This window comes from Oreochromis niloticus, linkage group LG3 (assembly GCF_001858045.2).
Source record: "Oreochromis niloticus isolate F11D_XX linkage group LG3, O_niloticus_UMD_NMBU, whole genome shotgun sequence".
Classification (NCBI taxonomy): Eukaryota; Metazoa; Chordata; class Actinopteri; order Cichliformes; family Cichlidae; genus Oreochromis; species Oreochromis niloticus.
Genome location: NC_031967.2, coordinates 31,721,507 through 31,737,771, shown reverse-complemented (window position 1 = coordinate 31,737,771; position 16,265 = coordinate 31,721,507). Strand labels below are relative to the sequence as shown.

The 16,265-nt window shown below is 39.6% G+C and overlaps 2 protein-coding genes across 4 annotated transcripts in view; one reads left to right on the top strand and one right to left on the bottom strand.

The window, feature by feature from the left end:
* The first annotated feature begins 2,893 nt into the window (after positions 1–2,893).
* On the top strand, positions 2,894–9,645 carry LOC112844757 (uncharacterized). 3 transcript variants are annotated; one of them, XM_025904394.1, is made up of 4 exons: positions 2,896–3,677; positions 4,623–4,918; positions 5,460–5,522; positions 6,023–6,153. In XM_025904394.1, exons 1-4 carry the CDS (start codon positions 3,212–3,214, stop codon positions 6,113–6,115), a joined length of 918 nt encoding a protein of 305 aa, XP_025760179.1. In that variant the 5' UTR covers positions 2,896–3,211; the 3' UTR covers positions 6,116–6,153. The 3 variants fall into 3 exon arrangements, with proteins under 3 accessions (XP_025760171.1, XP_025760174.1, XP_025760179.1); XM_025904386.1 differs by lacking the exon at positions 6,023–6,153 and adding an exon at positions 9,225–9,645 and having other exon boundaries at positions 2,894–4,918; XM_025904389.1 differs by lacking the exons at positions 5,460–5,522; positions 6,023–6,153 and adding an exon at positions 9,225–9,645 and having other exon boundaries at positions 2,895–4,918.
* A 1,465-nt stretch (positions 9,646–11,110) lies between these two features.
* LOC102083100 (testisin) overlaps positions 11,111–16,265 on the bottom strand; it is a 90,522-nt gene continuing 85,367 nt past the window's right edge. The window contains exon 7 of the transcript XR_003217534.1: positions 11,111–11,171. The gene's annotated coding sequence lies outside the window, so the exon portion shown is untranslated. The remainder of the gene's footprint in view (positions 11,172–16,265) is intronic.

Genomic DNA, 16,265 nt, shown 5'->3' with positions numbered 1-16,265 from the left:
GGTGTTTGTGCTTGTTCTTCAGAAATGTGATACTTGTATTAACCAAATTGTTGTGTAACATTAAAACCAAATTCCCCTCCTTAACAGACTTTAACAGACCTGATCAGTTTCTTTTCTCCTCAAAGGAGGTTATGTGTTTGGTAGCATTCTGTCTGTATACGTTATGTACACATCAAGAGAAAGAAAACCCCTTTTACAAATAATTGTTATCCTGTTAAATTAACACTGCTTTTTTCTATAATTTGGGTACATTTTTGGTTGTGCACAGTAATTCAAGACAGGTTGAATAAAACCTATTTGCAAAGGTGTTCTGATATGTTTGGAGATGCCAACATTGACTACCCCTTAATGATTTGTGGTAGTGCGTGAATATTTCTTTCAAACTAAGACACACGACTACAACACGGGAAAAGACCCAGGGAAACCGAGTTAACGATAAAACCCTGAAAACCATAAATTTCACACCCGAGCCTCAACTCTCGCGGCCCGGTACCAAACGACTCACGGACCCGTACCGGTGATAACTGTGGACTTTGAGCGGATGGATAGATCAGGTCAGACTTTGGGAAGTACCCCTGATGTCTTTTTGAAATTAAAAAAGTTCATTCTTCAACTTGTGCAGCTAGTTTTACAGGATGGTCCTGCTGGAAAATTGCAAATCACATGGACAGGAGATGGGCGGTTACACAAAAAGAGCTACACAAGGCTGTAAAAGGACTTCATATTTTAATTACTTACCAGCGTCATCCAAACCAATGACCCAGCTGCTGGTCTCATTGTCGAAAGTACTGCTCTCTGAAGCTAAGCAGATCGGCTGAATGTAGTCTGTGAAATTCACGAGGCAACAGCTTCAGAAGACAAATGTCGTTCTCACGAGCCTACGAGTTTAATTTAGGATGGCAGGTGACATTGACCACTGACCGATCCACTTCATTTGGGTTCGAACCCGACTTGCTACATCAGCCCACATACACCTCTACTGAAGAAGTGCTACTGAAGACTACTTAAAGAAGTTAGTTTATAAGATTGGGGAAACCTCCAGACAGCTGAGACTGAAGAAGTCACTTGGATGAGTGACGAAACGTTTCTCGCACTGAAAACGCTACGTTCAGATGAACAGAATCAACTTTTGGGGATTTGCTTACTTGGATCATTGAGCAGGCAGCAAGACATTCACATGGGATTTTTGTTTTAAATTAAAAAATTAAAAAATGACAAAACTATTGATTGACAATATTTTTCTAAATGGACCAACAGATGAGATGAGATAACAGATGGATGATAATAATGGATTGGATTTATATAGCACTTTTCAAGGCACCCAAAGCGCTTTACAATGCCATTATTCATTCACGCTCACATTCATACACTGAATGTGTGTGAATGTTAATGATCTTATAGATGACTATCATGCTTTGGTATTTTGTTTGTTACCAACGACATATGCAACTGAATGAAAAGATGGCGACTCCTGACATGACTGCCAAAACACAGCTTTGATAAAGATCTGGAATGGCTGGTTCTATGAAGTGTTATGTATAGTGAATGTTATAAAGTGGCCAAACACAGCACACACACACACACACTCACACACACACACACACACACACACACACACACACACTCACACACACACACACACACACACACACACACACACACACACACACACAGAACAGGAAGGAGGGAGATGAGTAAAGAATGGTAAGAGAGATGGTTTTTTTTATAATCATTCACATGGGATTTTGTTAAAAAAATATATGACAAAAATTAATTATTGATTAATAATTTGTGAATGCCATTGATCACAAAACATTTGTCTGATTTTTAAAAATTACTTTTAAAAACCTATTTTTAAAAATGTACAGTTCAGAGAATTTTACTAAAACTGGTGTTAAGGCGCGTAAACTTTTTGACATCATGTTGAATTTATAATAAGGTGTAACTTAAAGAAATGCAGAAGTCATTTCCACATGATGGAATGATCACAGAAAACAACAACAGTTTATGAAATTCACATAGTAGTCTAGATACCATTTTATCCGTAGTCATGTAATGTCCCATTTTCTGCTTGCTTGTTTGTTTGGTCAGTCTTGTTGCACATTTTCCAAGACATCATTCCAACCCTCAAAAAACTTATCCCAAACAACTAATAAGAATCAAACACCCACGCACATCCAATACACTTTAATTTGCATGGTTCCAAGGTTCAAGCTCCACTTTAAACTTGGAACCATGCAAATTAAAGTGGACACCTATTCAAAGACTGTTTTCTTGTATTTGTGTCAGTGTTGATGGTGTATTTGCACATAAACCACTACATTGGACACTGATGTATCACTCCATGCCATGCAACCCACTGGTCATTTAACGTTACTATAGATGTATGACATGTTTCACTGTAATTATTGTTACACCTTTCATGCCTAAAGTTGAAAAAAACTACTTAAGAAAAAAATCCTGATTGAGGTTGTTCTAATTCATGCATGAAAGGATTATATATATATATATATGTATGTATATTTATGCAGCCAGTAAGCAGCAGATTATGATAAATTTCAAACCAACACAAATGTATTGAATAACAAGTAATGCTTATTCACTGTTTCCCTTTTAAATCTGGTGACCTATCACAAATGCACACCTATAGGTGTCATGGTCCTGGGCCACGTTGGCCCAGTATTCTTAGTTTTCATGTGTTTTGTACTTTGTTCTTTCATTATGCCGTGGTTCCTAGGTTCTGCCAAGATGTTCCTTATTTGATTACTCCCTGTGTGCCCCTCTGTGTATCTGTGAGCCCTCGTTTCCCCTCCTTGTGTTTCATTCAATGTCTTCCCCAGCCCGTTATGTCTGTCCTCTCTCTCTCTCCGCCTGTCTGAACCTCTGTGCACTTCCTGTTTTACTTTGGCAGTCCCTCGTCAGTATGCGTCATGTTGTGTTCACTCCTGCCCTGTCTCGTTATGATTATCAGTGTTCCCCGTGTGCGCCCACTCCCCTTGTTAACCCTCTGTGTATTTAGGTCCGCGTCTCCCTCAGTCCTGTGTCGCGTTCTCCCTCATGGCTGTGTTTCCCTGTGTGTTAGTTATCCATGTCCCAGTTTAGTTTTGTTATATTTTTCGTGCTAGCCTGCAATAAAGCAGTGTTTTGAGTTCACTTTTGTCTCGGTGAGTTTTGCGTTTGGGTCCTTCTCCTGCCTGCACACAGCCGAAACATGACAGAAGAACGCGACCCCAACATGGACCCAGCAGCTCACAACCCCTCCGCTGAGCTCCGTGAGGATTTACTTTACACCGTGGAATATCATTGTCAAGAGTGGGTAGCGCTGCCAGGGGAAGAGTATCGGGAGACCGTAGCCATCCGTTTACAGCGGATGGTGTCCGGACTCCCATGGCTATTCGGCGCGCTACATCCCCACATCCAGGACTTCCTCGTCTCCACCATACGCATCCGCCCGGAGCTGCCGCTCCAATATGAAGAGCCGGAGGACGTTCAGCCCGGTCCGCTGGAGGATTCGCGGCCTGGCTCGTCTCCTCCCCCTTCCCGGAGAAAACGGCGTTCACGCCGCCGGCGTTTCGGAGCAGCGGAGCAGCTTTCTTCCTTTGGTGAGAGTGATCGTGTTTCTCACGTTCCGCTCGAGCGTTCAGCTCCCAGGCTTCCTGACATTGCACTCTCTGTGGGTAAGACTGTGCTTCCCTCTGTGGACTTTGTTAAGCCTGAATCCGTAGATTGTGACTCAGCAGAATTAAAGTGTCAGAGTTTTGAGGCAGTTAACTCAGTAGCATCTGTTTCTGTGCCTGTTGTTCCTCTGAGTAAATCCAGTGTTAATGAGCGAGCAAGTGATACTTCTGTTCTGCCTAAACCTGGTAATATAGAGACAATTAGCCATGCAGCTACTCATAGTGACTGTCTTACCTGTTCACCTGCTCTGTCACCAGAAATCTATGACAGGGACCAAATGGGCTCTGTTAAGTGTTGTGTTCCACGGTCTGACCATTTGAACTCTGTGCACCAAGCATCTAGCTCAGTCTCCGCAAAGAATGTTCAGGAAGCTCCTCACGAAACAACTTTTTGTGTTCTTTCCTATGGGACTGCCACTCAAACCTGGGAATGTGCTGTGCCTCAGCTGGTGAATGTAAATGGCGACAGAGTGCCACCTGCCATAGTTAAACTAGCTAAAAGGTTTGGACTGAGTGCTTCAGAACTACTGAATCAGGTTGAGTTTTGTGTTCCGCAGTCATTCATAGGTAAACCAGCTCACCATGCCTGTGTGCCAGTCCCTGTTAACACTGAGTTTACACCTCAAAAGACTGTGGTTGAAATTGTTACACCTCTGGACTATGCAGCCCACCAGCCAGTTCATTCTGAGTTGGTCTGTGAAGATGCACCTGCTTCTGTAATCACCCATTCTGAGCCGAGAGTTACTGACCCAGAGTTTGCTAAGCCTGAATCTGTCCCCATAATGACTGTGTTAAAGGCTGCTACTTATGACATGGACAACTTATGTACAGAGTTGCTGGAACCAGCCCACCATAAGTCATGGTTTGCTGAAACTGCATTTGGTACCATTAACCTGGTCTACCCAGTGACTGTTACTGTTCCTGTGCTTCGCTCTCCACCTCCAGTTCCTGTTTCCAGGGCAGCTCGGGCCCAGCTTTCCCTTGCACCCATATCAGTTCCTCGGGTGAGGGTGGCTGAGGTCCAGCTGGTCCCTGCTTCTGTCTCCAGCCTGGCAGAGGCTCCGTCCATCCCGGCACCTGTACCTGCTCCTCGGGTGGGGTTGATGGACACCCAGCCGTTGCCTGCACCTGTTCCGGCTCCCCGGGTGAGGTCAGCTGTGACCCTGCCGACTCCTGCAGCAGAGGATGGTGGGGATGATGGGGCTGCCATGTTTCGTTTTAGCTTAAAAACATTACACCAGGTAACCTGCAGTGGTGAAAACCTGTTTTCCGATGATGTTTGCTACCCTACAATCCGTCCTACACTGTAGTAACATCAGCGACATTTGACCGTCCTGTTGCTCCCTTTGAAATGTATACAGCATATTTAAAATCTAAAACTTAAAATTGTCCGTAGCTTCTGTTGTTACCACTGTCCTGTTTGAAATGGATACTAACTAGCTAACTGACTGAATGCCCATTAACCTTATAACTCCTGGTGGGTGGGTGGGTGGGTGTGTGTGTGTGTGTGCACAGAGAGACAGTTCATAATGGATATAAGGAAATTTTTTTTCAAAAACAGGAGCCACATTCAGGTAAAAGCGTAAGAACAAATGATCCATCAATAAAGAATAATGTTGGATCAGTGTTTCAATATTTATATCTTTTATTAGATGTTCATGTGGTTTGGTTATTTGCCTTTTGGTTGAAAGTACACTGAGAGAGGACTTTTTATTAGTGATCTTAATAGTATTTTTTTCATATTAATGTAATTTTTTTCATCTATTTGTGTGTGATTGTCAGTCTGAAGAGGGAGAGAGGAAAGAGGGGAACGTGAGGAGAAAGTACAAGGTCAGGAAGAACCAGGTAAGAAAACAGACAGGGAACAGTGACAGGCAAAACAGAAACTGTTAAACTGACAAAGAGAAAAAACCTGATTTTACTCACACAGTCAGGAAGTTGTGTCCTCCCTATATTAAAGCTGCTATACAGAATCTGCAAAACAAACTGGGTTGAAACATTTTTGACCCTCTTTAACAACATTCCAACATATCCATAGATTAAAATTAATGATATGTTTTTATGTGGTTCAGCCACAACTCTACTAAAACTTCAGCCAGTAATAGGTTGGCCAACTTTTGGACCGTCCAGTTGTCTGTATGACTGCAGTACATTCACCACATTTGCACACTATCAGAAAGAGCCAAACAGCCCTGGTGGAGTGAGGAGCTGTAAAGAGAAGCAGAGTGCTCTGTTTATATTCTAAAAGTGTTTTAAGCTGGCTCGTTTCAAAGATTCTGTACTGCAGCTTAAATGTTTTCCAAAAGCACACATACACTTATCAGTGTTTCTCAAACTTTTTACAGTGTGTACCACCTGAAAAAATGTCAAGCTCTCCCAAGTACCACTATGAAAGCATGAAACTCATAAATCTTACAACAAAAAATTTGTATTATTAAATAAGTCAAATTAGTATCTGCAGTAAAGATTTTTTCATACATTGCCTGTGGTACAGTGTATACAAAGTGGCCTCCATTTGTAGTTTTTTATTAATATTTTGTAATAATTTATTTGTAATAACTTATTCTGTTTTGGGAGTATTTTTATGTATCTGTATTATATTATACACACACATTAAAAGTGAATCTCTGTCCAAAAATGCACTCAGTTTACTTTTTACTCACTATGAGCATCATTCATTATTCTCCCGCAGTAATTAAGGTTAGGATATGTATTTTTTTTATTCCAATCCATTCTTCGTTTGCAGCATTTAAATAACCTTTATCAGATTTGATGGTTTTGTTACAGACTTTTAAAAAAGTGTTTTGCCTTTCTTTCTCAAATGTGGGGATTAAATTGTGTTAAAATGTACAAAACAGTGATTTCATGTTTTGTGACGAGGACCCAGGCACAGAGAGACTTGATGAATTTAAAAATTTTATGATTTAATGAAGAAATTTACAGACTTGCACAGAGATGGTAAAATTATGATGACTGATAACAGAGACGAAGACAACAGAGGACGAGGACAGGGAGGAACGGGGGTTTAAATACACCAAGGAGACAGTCATAGAGAACTCGGGACAACTGGAGACATTTAAGGATGCAGGAACTGACAGAGACAGGGAGGAAGTCTCATTGTGACGTCTAAAGTTTAGTTTGAGCTCTGTGGGTGCTCAGCACCCCCAAAGCTCTGATCCTAGAATCACCCCTGTTTGAAATATAAAAATAAAATTATATGTTATTATTTTTCATCGCTCGCATAAACCACACCCGCCGAAATGCCGTGCATTTATGGAGACTTTCAACCCCAGGCAGGCCAAGTATGGATCTTCAGATCCACATATGTATTTGAGCAGCTATTCTCCACCATGAACTATGGTAAAAACAAACAGCGCTCACGCCTCAAAGATGACAGCTTACAGTCCTGCGTAAAGATGAAGTGACTTCATACAGCCCCGATTTGCAGACGCTGTGCGCAGAGGGTCGGGAGCAAAAGTTCCATTGTAAACATATCACGGCACACCCGATGATGTTTGCATGTACATCGTTTTTCTTTATTGACCAATTTTCACACATGGTTGCTGTAGCCACACAGCCAGCTTTAGCTTTCCAGTTCACAGCCCGACACATACCAACACAACAGCAGAGAGAGCACAGACTTTAAGGCGGGGAGGCTTGATTGCAGATGCCGCTCAGGTGTGTCCGCCTCCCCTGCAGCGGCACTGCAGAACACACGCCCAGCCACACACATTAACCACGTAAAATAAATATTTGTGCAGATATTTTGCAAATATTTATTTTTCATTTTTTAGCAGTTGAGTGATTTTTTCCAATTATTTTTAAAATTCAGGTCAAGGCTCCACTACAGGCTGCAAAATCTCAAAGGTGCTATAAGGATGACGGCTCACTACAGTTTTTGTTTGGTAGATGAATAATTTAAGTTCAACTTTTTAATTCATTTAAAAGAGACCTTCAACTAGGTGTCTTTCCTTTTTGTTATAGTTTTTAAGAGTTCAAAATGTGTCCGTTACATAAATAAAATTTCATTTTCTCTGTAGTAATTCATGGATTTCGTAAGCAACACACTTTAGGTGTTTATACAAAGCATAAACGTAAAAAACAATAAGGGTGTTATCTTCATTTTAGATGTCAAAAAGTATTTGCGGCTCCCAGTGTTTTCTTTTCCGTGGAAACTGGGTCCAAATGGCTCTTTGGGCATTAAAGGTTGCCGACCCCTGCCCTAGATAAAAAGAACTTGAAACAAAAATTTGTGACGTGACGTTGAATGATGGAGTAATCTTAGAAGTCAAAATCTGTTTATTTAGGTCCTCAGGAAACTCTGGAAATCAACAATTCATTTCAACAAAAATTTAATACCAGGTAGGAAAATTGTACATTTATAGAAATTACACAGTAATCTAAATGCCATTTTATCAGTAGTCTTTTAATGTCCCATTTTCTGGAAGGCACCATGAGGTTGTTTGGTTGGTTGGTCAGGCTTGTCGCACATCTTCAAAGCCATCACCCCAGCTCCAAAAAAACTGATCTAATATACTTTTATTTGCACGGTTGCAAGGTTAAAGCAAAGCTTGAAAACACATTCCTCTCTGAGGTATGAAGACTGGAAATAGTTTTGGTGTTTTACAGTGTACAATGCCTGAATGGTCAGACTGACTATGGCATTTTATCCATCTATTTCCATCTATTCATTTTCAAAACTTAACTTTAAGTTTTTATATTTTAATAGGTGAAGAGGTTTACAACGAAAGATTTCAAAAGAATGTGAAATGCAACCAAATTCAATTTTATTTATAGCGCCAAATCACAACAGACAGCTCAAGGTGCTTTATATTATAAGATAAAGGCCCTACAGTAATAGACAGAAAATCTTTCCATAGGTTACTAAAGCGCCATCTCGTGGTGACACTATAATTGAGTTAAAGGTGCATGTTAATAGTGGAAGGTAGATCTGAAGACAAATGATTGAATCATTATGACAGATGTCCAAATATTATTTCCGAGGTTCACTACGCATTATAAACTGTCTAGAAAGAAAAACCAGCGGCAGCTTTGCCTTAACTATTCACACAATGTTAATGGTTCGCAAACCAATTATTAGCCAAGGATTAAACATTTTTATTGGAAAAATGAAGAAAATCTACTATAGCTGACTGAATTAAGAATCAATCATTAAATAAATCTAGCTATTATAAAATGTTACTGATGGTGTCTCCATAGTGTAGTGAGTGTGAGTAAATAATTAACTTAATTAATTGTTATTAAACATAATGTAATGTTTAATAATAAATTTTAAATTCATTATATAATTAAGTATTTGTCAGGGTTTGTCAATGACCACCCTGCAGTGATAAACTCGTCACGATCACCACAGGAACACTGGTCTGTGTGCCTGTGGGTCACCTGACCTTCACCCACGCACACACCTGCGGCTCATCAGCAGCTGATGAAGCTCAGTGGGATTTAAGGCCTTGTTTAATGCTGTTGGAGTGTCTTACTTGTGTATTTTCTTGTGTTTCCTTGTGCTTTATTGACGCCTCTCTCCAGCTCCTCGTTTAGATCTCCGTGGACCTGCACCTAGTGATGGTGAGATGAAGCCTCGTGATGAATTGAAGCTTTCCATCCAACTGGTCGACTCATGGTTCGAAGCATTCTGATGATTCATTTGCTCTACTGCGCCACCAAGTGGACAAGTCAAATGAAACAGGCTCAATGATTATAATGATGTGATGTGTAAACCTCTAAACTGAATAAATAAATTGTTTTCATGGTTATTTATCACGAATATTGTCTCAGTATGTCTGATACAAAACAGAAAGTGGAAACTATCAGGACAGAGTTTTGGTATGATTGTGTAACTGTGTAATCATGTTTATGTACATCTGGATAATGACACAAACTAGTGTGTGGCGCTTTACTTTTTAATAAACTAAAAGACAGAAATCAGATTATAGGATCTGTAGTGTTGTTTATTTTTATTATGGTACTTATCATTTGTGATATTTATTACTTTGTGCATAGCTACTTTCTAAAGAGAGATGAGATTAAAAAAAAAAAAATCTCTTCCTTGCTGGTTCCATCGAAGAAGAAATGCTCAAGTAACTATGTAGCACGTACGTAATCCAATTCCTCAACACAGTGTGATGGGAAATCAGCTGTGTTTTGCTGCCCATTTTATTTCTAATCTGGCGCGGACCGGCGGGCCAGTTCCTCAATCAGTCACATGGTACGGACTGCCCGCGAGGCCTCGAACGTCACTGCATATGTAATCAAAGCAAGCCTCGATACGCGCTTCACAAAAACTCCCCTGAGATTACCCGACATACGCTTTGAAGCTTCGACACACAGGACACATCACTACCTGCACCTGTTTTCCCTGGACCCGATCTGAAAGAGTGTGAGTGGACATGGTATGGGATTGGACTGAGTGAAGAGACCCCTTTTTTCCTATCATTGTATGCATGTACTTAATATCACTGGTGTGTAAATCAACATCTGCCTGACTGCACAGTTGGAGTCCTGCTTTCGAGTCCAGCCTCAGCATCCTTGACAGTATTTAATTGATTCATATTTGCACTCCTGTCCCTGCTGTTGTGTTCATGAATTAATTTTATCTATCAGCCTCATCCATCAAAGTGAGGGGGGCGGGGTTAACACTGCCACTGCAGCTTATCTAACATCTGATTGGTTACCGTGTGGCTTTTGGTCAGTCGGGTATCCCAGAATGCATTTTAAATCCCAAGCAGCATTGCTGGTGGTACTCTGAAGTTTAAAAATACCATTGTCTGTCCAATATTTCCAATATTTTAGCCGAGAATGAATGTATCTATCTATCTATCTATCTATCTGTCTATCTATCTATCTATCACTCCACTCCATACGGACCCCCCCTTTGTCGTGGCGTGTGGATAGCTCTTTAAGACATGCCCAGCTACACCCCGCATTTTACGTATAAAACACCTGTGCAGATGTGAAACCGGTGATAGTTTGATTGGCATGCATCTCAGAGCGGACTGAAGCTGGAGATATATAGTTTCTCATGTAGAGATGATGAAGTGAATTTAATTTCGTAATGAAAAGTAAGCTTTTGCCCATAACTCACTACATGTGTATACTGTATCGTGAGTGGAGACATGGATGTAAACCACAACTTAACTGTTTGACTGAGACAAAAAAACACAGTATTGATTTTAGCTTGAAGGTACTAATGAAATGTATGTCTATAAATGGTGATATAAGAAGAATTTTCCATTTTAACAGAAAAGCCTGTGAACTTGTGTAAAAAAAAAATCTGAAAATGTCCCAGCAGAAAATTCCCAGGGCATGGTTTTGTTATGGATTTTTCTTTTTAAAAGTGTGGAGTAAAAAGTGTAACATTCACCTTAAAATTATACATTTCATGAAAGCAAAAACCCCCCCAAAAACAAAAGGAAAACATTTTTCATGTTTGCATGTAATTATGGAACAGAGCAAATGTGTTGATCTACATTTTACCAGCTCTAGCACATATGTGCAGTAAAATAACAAGAATGCAGACTGAGAGAAATGAGTGAAGTAGATCAGGTTTTCATCACTGTCTAACACACTGTCACATATTGTGGGAAGTTGTAGGGAGAGTGGTGAGTTTAGTGGTTGGTGATGTTGAACTGCCTGGGGTGGTGACAGGAACAAAGCCTGGTGGAGTCCCTGTGACTGTGTCGCTGATCCATTTGTGGTACTGGGATACACGAGTGAACACTGAAAGTCTTCCCAAAATACCACATAAGGTATAACTGAGAAGTCCATTCTGGACCCAGACTGACTCTTTTTTGGTCATGAGCGGTCCCCCTATGTCAAACTGTGGAACGAAATCAATAAATATTATTGAGACAGATTAATATCTCTTAAAGGGGACATGAAACACTACAAATATAAAGGTTAATTTACACTTGAGCTGGACATAGCATTAACTCTGTCTGTGAAGCTGGATTTAAGAAATAAGTGCTTGAAGTTAAAGTTTTAAAAACGGCGCCATCTTCTGTTATAGAACATAATGTCACGTGGGTTGTTGGTTGGTTGCAGATAATGGACTTACATTAGTTTATGTTAGCTAACAGTGACAGAATCGATAACTCAGAGGAAAACAACGAGACTAAAACTAAATTATAAGAATCACTTTTGGTAGCTCCTGGCTGCAACAATGAGGGTGACTTAAGAAACCGAGGATATACTGTCAGCTTTCACTGTCTGTCTCTTTAGCAGTAGGTGGCTGTTTGCTGTTTGACTAGCTGCAAAAAGGGAAAATCCAGCTGTTAGTCATAACGTTCAGGCTTATCAAGCACTTTATTAATAAGAACGGTGTGGGAGAGACCAGATCCCCTTCCTGACACAATCCCCAGTGGATGTATTCCCTTATCATTAGGGTGATCATATTTTGATTTCCAAAGAAGAGGACACTTAGTTCAGTCATGAAGAACTTGCTTAAAAAACATATTTAACATATTTAAACGATGCCTTCTCTGTGCGGTTAATGAATTGTGAAATAAATATGTCATATAGGCTTTTACAACTCAAGAAGTGCAAAAAAATAATAACTTAAAAATCTCTGGAATTAAATAATGGTACAGAAATAATGCCTCATCTGCATAAGAAAAATTACCAGTGCTGGGTCGGTATGAGGGCTGGACTGGGACAAAAAATTGACCAGGGCATTTTGACTAGAGAGCCGCCCACCAGGTATTATAGGAAAAGCCATAAAGCCTTTGAATGAAGACAAACGCTGTTGTGACAGTGATGTACACTGTCTTGTTGGTATATGTATGATTTCTATACATTTTACATCAGATGAAAACTTTGGTTGTAGGATTCAGATAATTATTTATTAAAAGCCAGACATTTTAAATGAGAATAAGAAAGAAAAGTATTTCTTTGTGCCCCCCTCTCCCTGTTAATGCCCTACCTGGCCCCCTGGCAACACTTTGCTAGACCCGCCCCTGCACAGTTACCAGCTGTCAGCTACTTAGAAAAGGATCCTGGTGTTATTTGTCTCTCAGAAACAGTTCATAACTTCCATTCAACTCATTCATGCCACCTAAAAGGTAAACCTGTTTCTACATCACCTGTTCAGCTCTGATGATTCAGTAAGGACATCTCCTGGTTGCATCTTCATGTTTCCCTCTCGCCACATATCCAAACCGATATAATATCACTATCAGTAACATCATAGCACCCACCCACCTATATAGAAACTCCGTCATGCCATAGTTACCTTGGGCACATGCGCATATGACAAAATAACCAGCTTCTCTCATTCCATTTCAAACAGGACAGATTAGATTAGATTTTAGGTTAGATTTTAAATAGGCTATATAAATTTCAATGGGAGCAACAGGACGGTCGAATGTTGCTGATTTATTTACTTTATTTATTTGTGCTGTCTTTTACTTGCATCTATTTGAAAGAGTGAGTATAAACACAAATAACTACAGTGGAACCCCGGCTTACGAAGACCCCATTTAACGAAAAATTAAAGTTACGAAGGCACTTAACGGCAATATTTCTGCCGGTGGTACGGCAAAATGCCCGCGTAACGAAATCCGCTGGCTGACCCCACAATGCCCACAATGCCTTCTGAATCATTTGATAACCCCTTGGCTTTCGTACTTGCGTTTCGCTGTTCCACGTGAAAGACGTATGGTTGTTGCAGCGCGCTATTTCGTGTGCTTTTCGTTTGCAATTAGCCTATCGTTCATTCATAATGGGGCTGAAAAAACTTTCTGCAAGTGATTCGAGTGAAAAGAAGAAACGTAAAGTGCTCTCGATGGAACCAAAGAGAGAAATTATTGATAAATATGAGCGAGGTCCTCCTCCACTAAGAACTTAGTCTTCAGCCAGCATTGCCTTACTCAAAAAGCAATGGAAAAAGGTGCTTCGACTTATGAAAATTTTGACTTACGAAAGACCCTCTGGAACGAATTTATTTCATAAGTCAGAGTTCCACTGTACTTTATTTTATATGCTGGAATATGCAGAAAATAGGTTTAAATATTAAAGATTTCCTTCAAGTCAAAGACAGTTGCATATAATTCAATTTTTGCTTAACGCAATGTGCATAAAAATAAAAGATTAAAACTCATAAAACGAATTTTATAAAGAGGCTTTCCATTTTATTTTATTTTATATGATGGATTATGCATAAAATAGAATTGGGCTGAAAGGTCCATTGTATTCAGGTTGTGTATCATGTTTTTGAAAAGTAACTAAGTAACTAATTCCTTTTGAAAATAAGTAATCAGTAAATTAATTGGATTACTTTTTTGAAGACGTAATCAGTAATTAGTTACTAATTACTTTTTTCAAGTAACTTGACCAACACCGGTGATGATGTGCCCATCAAAATGAAGTCCTACCTCAGTCTGCATGGATTCTCAGCAGGAGCAGCTGAAGAGTTCCATGACAGGAGTCGAACAGCAAACATAATAGTCTCATTGGGTTTATTAATAGTGGACTGAAAGCTATCTTCATAAATAAATGTTCCTTTTTGTTTACGTGTGGTTTTTCCCATTTTTTAAAAATATACACCCTTATGCAACACTTTGTTGTAAGTGGGCGAGGAACCAGATATGTTCACTTCATTGACCTTCATTTAACATAAAAAATGATAAACTTTGGAAAAAAAAATTACACCCGTTTAAAAAAAATAAATAAAAAAATCCTGTAATCTGCTCCAATAACAGTCTAGACGTGGAATTCTGGATTTCCCTGCATTTCAGTGAGTGTCCTATAACCCACGCAGAGCCCATATTGCTTATTACGTTGCTTTGTTGCTGATGGTGGGTCATCAGTGGACATGGTTGCCATGGTCATCCTCTAATGAATTAGCACTCTCTTTGGTAGTCGCTTCAGTTGCTAGCTGTGATGTGACATATGAAGGGTTGACCGAGAATCTGAGTCTTGCTTATAGACTAACGACTTGTCAATCACGAGGTAAAATGTATCCTTTTTATCCTCCTCTCTGACTCTTCAGGGAATCATATCCTAAAAGAAAACTTGATGTTTTATTAAATATTAAATTAAATATGAACTGTAAACTTGCCAGATCACTGAGAAAATCATCAGCAGTGTCATCTTCCCAGATTTTACAATCTGAGTCGCCTCATGATGGCCATTAGAAATATGACTTCAAATGTTAATGTGTGGAAGTCTTTTCTGCTGGTTCTCTGTTTGCAAGTGAGAAAAATTAAATAAAACAAAACAATATGTACTTAGTCACACAAGTATTATGAATAAGGACACCAAAAGAAAATTATTTTTATTTGAAAGGATTTTAATTCATTTGCGTAAGATTTTGAGCAAATAATGGATACAAGTAGGGATAACAACAGCTTAACATTTCACTCCTCAGAATTATGTAAGAAGTGTTTGATTTCTTAATGAAAATCATCAGGTCATTAAAGTAGTTTAAAGAAGGTAAAGCAAATACAGACAGACAGAAAAAACTGAAATAAAAATAATAATTTTGCTAAAAAATAAAACAAACTCCCGATTTCTCTAAGTATAGTGGAATAAAAGGTATAGTGTTCATCTTAAAGTTGTAAAATAAAAACTTAGGTAAAGTACTTCATGTTTATATTTGAACTTGAGTAAATGCGTTGATCTACTTTCCAACAATTCCAGCAAACACATGGAGTAACACAACGAGAACACAGAGTGAGGTGAATTGAGTGAAGTGGATCAAGTTTTCACCACTACAAAACAAACTGTCACATGTCGGGTCAGTGGTTGGAACAGTGGTAGTGGGAAGAGCAATGGAAGCAGTGGTTGTGGTCCTGGGGGAAGCAATGAGAGTGGGAGGAGCAGTTGGAGTGGGAGGGGCGCTGGTTGTTGATGAACCCTCTGGTGATGTCTTTGTAACTGTGTCACGGATCCATTTCTGCACCTGGGACACACGAGTGTAGACTGAACGAGATCTGGGAGTATAAATGCATTGAGAGAAACCCAAGACTCCAGTCTGGACCCAGACTGATTCATTTTTGATCATGAGCGGTTCCCCTCTTGTAGACTGTGGAAAGAAAATAATGAAAGTTATTAAGACAGACGTGTATCTCTTTTTGTAAATTGTGTATCTCTTAGAGGTCGACCTTTTTCACCTGATAAACTTTTAACTTTCTTGGTAAATCTTTTCTTTACAATTAAAGGCAGAAAAAAAAGAAAAGGGGAGGGGGTTGAGTCATTATAAATAAACCGTTGCACACACAAGACACTTAATTCAGACTATATCTCACATTATCCTCATGCTGAAGACACATAAAAACAAAACTCTCCCATTGCTCTGTTACAGTCTTTGTTTTGTTGCTCAATTATCCCAGCATTTTCTTGTATGCCACATTTTCAGTCATGCCCAGTGTTTAACACTGAAGCCTGCTTTATTGGCTGTGGCAACTCCCCTCTATCCCGCAATAGGCTCATTCTTGGTGATCTAGGTAACTTAAATTTCACCCAGCTCTCTATATATTTGAAAACGTTTTCCCATAGTGGGGAGACCAATGGACATTCCCACAAAGAGTGTACCTTTTGCTTCTTGGCACTTCCAACACAAGCACCCTTTAC